Source organism: Neolamprologus brichardi, chromosome 4 (assembly GCF_056152115.1).
Source record: "Neolamprologus brichardi isolate AB-2024 chromosome 4, ASM5615211v1, whole genome shotgun sequence".
In the NCBI taxonomy this organism is placed as follows: domain Eukaryota; kingdom Metazoa; phylum Chordata; class Actinopteri; order Cichliformes; family Cichlidae; genus Neolamprologus; species Neolamprologus brichardi.
In genome coordinates, this window is record NC_142107.1 from 5,420,199 (window position 1) to 5,423,845 (window position 3,647).

The 3,647-nt window shown below is 43.6% G+C and overlaps 1 protein-coding gene across 1 annotated transcript; it reads left to right on the plus strand.

The window, feature by feature from the left end:
* Positions 1-2,484: 2,484 nt before the first annotated feature.
* On the plus strand, positions 2,485-3,268 carry socs1a (suppressor of cytokine signaling 1a). The gene has a single exon (XM_006798044.3). The coding sequence runs from the start codon at positions 2,542-2,544 to the stop codon at positions 3,187-3,189; it is 648 nt and encodes a 215-aa protein (XP_006798107.1). The 5' UTR covers positions 2,485-2,541; the 3' UTR covers positions 3,190-3,268.
* The last annotated feature ends 379 nt before the right edge of the window (positions 3,269-3,647 follow it).

The window sequence follows — 3,647 nt, forward strand, 5'->3', positions numbered from 1 at the left end:
AGACTTGAATGCTTGCAGCTGTAGTTAAGTTAATTTGCCCTCTTTGTTGTTCTTCACGCTGCAACGACACTTCTTTAGAAACTAAGCAGAAGTGACCTCACTGACCACTTTGTCATTTGTGATACAAGCCAAGCCGAGAAGCCCTCATTCCAGATAAAGCATCGATGAAGTACTTTATCCGCGGTAACAAGAAATCTGGGAATTCTTGAGTTCAATCGGGCATCGAATGAAATTCAAATTTATTGCCAGATTTCTCTGAAAACATGCTTCACGTTACAGGAAACACAGGAAGAAATGCACCTCGAGAAAAACACTAAAACAAGGTTTCCTTTAGGACTCAAACACGAATGAAGCGCCACAGCTGGCTGCTGCTGCCTCCACGCCATGTTACACTTGAAGACTCACACACAGACACGGGCACACACTCGATTGCTGTTTCACACACTTATTGTGAAACAAATGGCAGGCATAGTACCCTTTTCTGAGAAGTACTACACCTCACATAATCTCATTGGGCAATCAGATTTGAATATTCAAGATGACATAAAAAAATAAAGCCACCATGAGACTCCAGTTAAAGATAATTATTAACTTTAATACAGACACTAGCTATCTGAAAATCTGATGACTACATATACTCACCTTAGCTGCAAGGAAGTGAAGTTCCGCAAGCAAAACAGTGAAATTACTGTAAGGATGTCATGCTGTGCACATTTCTGCAATGAATTACCCCCAAATGTAAAGGCCCTGCAGAAAAGAGCCAAATACAAACAACAGAGAGTTGCATCTGCAGCACAAGCATTACTAATTCACAAGCCCAGACCTGTTTTGCTATATGTGCATGTATGTTTTCTTTTTAACATTATTTCTGCAAAAAGATGTGCATATTTGCACTTCTTCGACATGTTAGGACACAGGAATGCTACATGTCATCTTTCGCCATTAGTATTTGATGGAAAGGGAGATGATTATCAACCTGCAGGGGCAAAGTTACAAAGAAAAACAAACAAAAGGACTGAGCCTGATTTTTGATGCCATCTCTGAACATGAACCGGCATGCATGTTTAGGAAAACAAATCTGAATTTACATCATTTGAATCGATTTTTTTTTTCAAAAAAATATATAATTAAGAAAAACTACAAAAACTACAACCCCTAATGACGAAGTCAATATAAACACCAACAAAAACTGCTCCCATTACTCGAATATACCACCTCTTTCTGTAAACGTCCTGCTGTCATGTGGCTTTGCGGTTTTTTGTTGTTTTTTTTTTTTTTTTAATTCTTGAAATTTCAGTTCAAAGAAGTGAAAGAGTAAGCTAGCGATCGCCTTGTCTTAGTTTCACTTTCGTTTCTAGGAAAGGAGGAGGAGGAGGCGGAGCAAAGCCTGTTAAAAAGCCTGTGAACTGTTTACCAGGCTTCACACACACAATCTAACGGCTGGAGCACAAAGCCCAGAAGGTGTAAAGGTTTACCCCAAATGCAACTGTGCACCCTGCATCCTGACACCCGGGGGATTATTTGCAAGGAATTCTGCTCTTTGCTATCACAGCTTTCGCACTTTGGGATTACAGACCATACGGATCCTTAAACCGCTACATCAGTCAGAACAAAACGGTGAGCCTTTATTTCTCTCCATATATATATATATTAAGAGAAGAGAAAAAAAAATTATATATTTCGTTGGGTTGCTTTTGGGGGGTGGAAAATGGCGATGGAGAATCGTAGCTGCTTTTGTTTTATGGGAAAACAGCGTTCAGAAAAATGTTAAACCATGGATCAGGCTCAGGTTTCTCTGAACGCAGTCTGGCTGAAGTGAACGGTAATCATAAGAAACTTTACAAGTCAGAAGTATTCGTCTGAACGGCTTCAACATGTGATCGTCTCGGATTTAAGAGTAAACGGCCGGATATCAGCACAGGTCGTCACCAGTGTTAATCATTACTCTTTCCTTGAATTTAGCTCAACTTCCATCCACTGGTGGCGCAAGTTGTCTTTTTTTTTCCTTTTAGATCATTCGCGTTAAAGAAGGAAGGAAAATACCATTAATCCATTAATCACACACAGGATACTGTTGATTTTTTATTTATAGCTTATAAGAACAGGATGCTTTAAAGAAATCAAGTCAATGCATTTTAGTGTAAATGTTTTATCTGAATTCTTAGTTAAATGATGCTTAAGTTATTACAGAGGAAGCAGTAAAATACTTGTGTGTGTGTGTGAGTGTGGAGGGGGGGATACAGATTGTACAGTAGTCTGGCTGTGGCAACCATCACTGTCAATTTTATGCCGGCTTAACCGCAGATCCAAGTCATAACAAAGCTGAACTGCTCAGTGGAAACTACAAGGCGTTTCTCGTCTATCTTTGCACACCAGCGCTCTTTGTGCTTTGAGAAGTCTGGGTTTTTTTCAAAGCTGCTGTGAAAGTGATGCCTCAGTTATGAGTGAAAAAGTCAATGACCTTTCTGTCTGTTTGTCTCTCAGGATGTCAGTGTGGTGGTTAGAGATGGGAGAGGGTCTGGGGCCTCTCTCCCCTGTAGGATGGTAGCCGACGGCACGGTCGAAGGCCATGACAAGACCCGCTTGTCAAGCTTGTCATCATCATCATCCTCATCCTTGTCTTCCTCCTCCTCCTCAACGCTTCGCACCGAAGTGGAGCAGCTTCAGCGTCAAGCCAATCAACACCGGAGAACGCCCTCCGTCTATCTGACTCACTTTCCGACGTTCACCTGCAAGGAGGACTGCAGAATCATCACAGAAACAGCGTCCAAGCTCGAGCGCTGCGGCTTCTACTGGGGTCCCCTGGGAGTGGAGGACGCTCACCGCATGCTTCGGGACGCCCCGTTGGGCAGCTTCCTTATCCGCGATAGCCGTCAGAAAGACGTCTTCTTCACGCTGTCCTACCACGCCAAGACGGGACCGGTCAGCGTGCGCATCGACTACAAGCGCCAGAAGTTCTCACTAGCGGGCAACGAGCGGTCTTTCCAAACACTCTTTGCCCTCTTGGAGCATTACATCAATTCTCCTAAGAAGAGCTTGAGCGTCCCTTACAGGAAATGGGAACCGTCGCTGCAGGAGCTGTGCAGGAAGCGCATCTTGGAGCTGTGTGGAGGGGCAAGCCAGGTTCGAGAGCTGCCGCTCACACATGTCGCCCAAGACTTTCTGTTGGAATTCCCTTACAAACTGTAACCAGCTTACCATACAAACTGTTGACAGTATTATTTATAATTTCAAGAAGGTCGCCCTTACCAAGTAACAGCAAGGGATTGGTAAAGCCTGTCTGCGACTCAATGGAGATTGAGACTGCTGTGATATGGTTACAGGGAAAACCCTTTGAGCTGAAAAGCTCCCAAATGCTCGAAAAGGGAGAACACGTTAGCAGTCGAGTGCAGACAGCCTCCAGCTGGAGCGGGTTTGTGGCTGACATTTCAACATATATTACCTCTAGAGACTCAACTCCCAGTTTCACATGGACAGAGCACCTGTTGCTCTTGAGGAAGTATGAAACGTTGGGATGTGCTGCATTAAAAGAAAACTACAGACACAACAGAGCTATTATAGAGATGAAAGAACCGGTGGGCTCGCCTGTGAATGCCGCCGTTCCACTGGAAACTGTAGTCCAACATAAATATTATCCAAGGACGTTA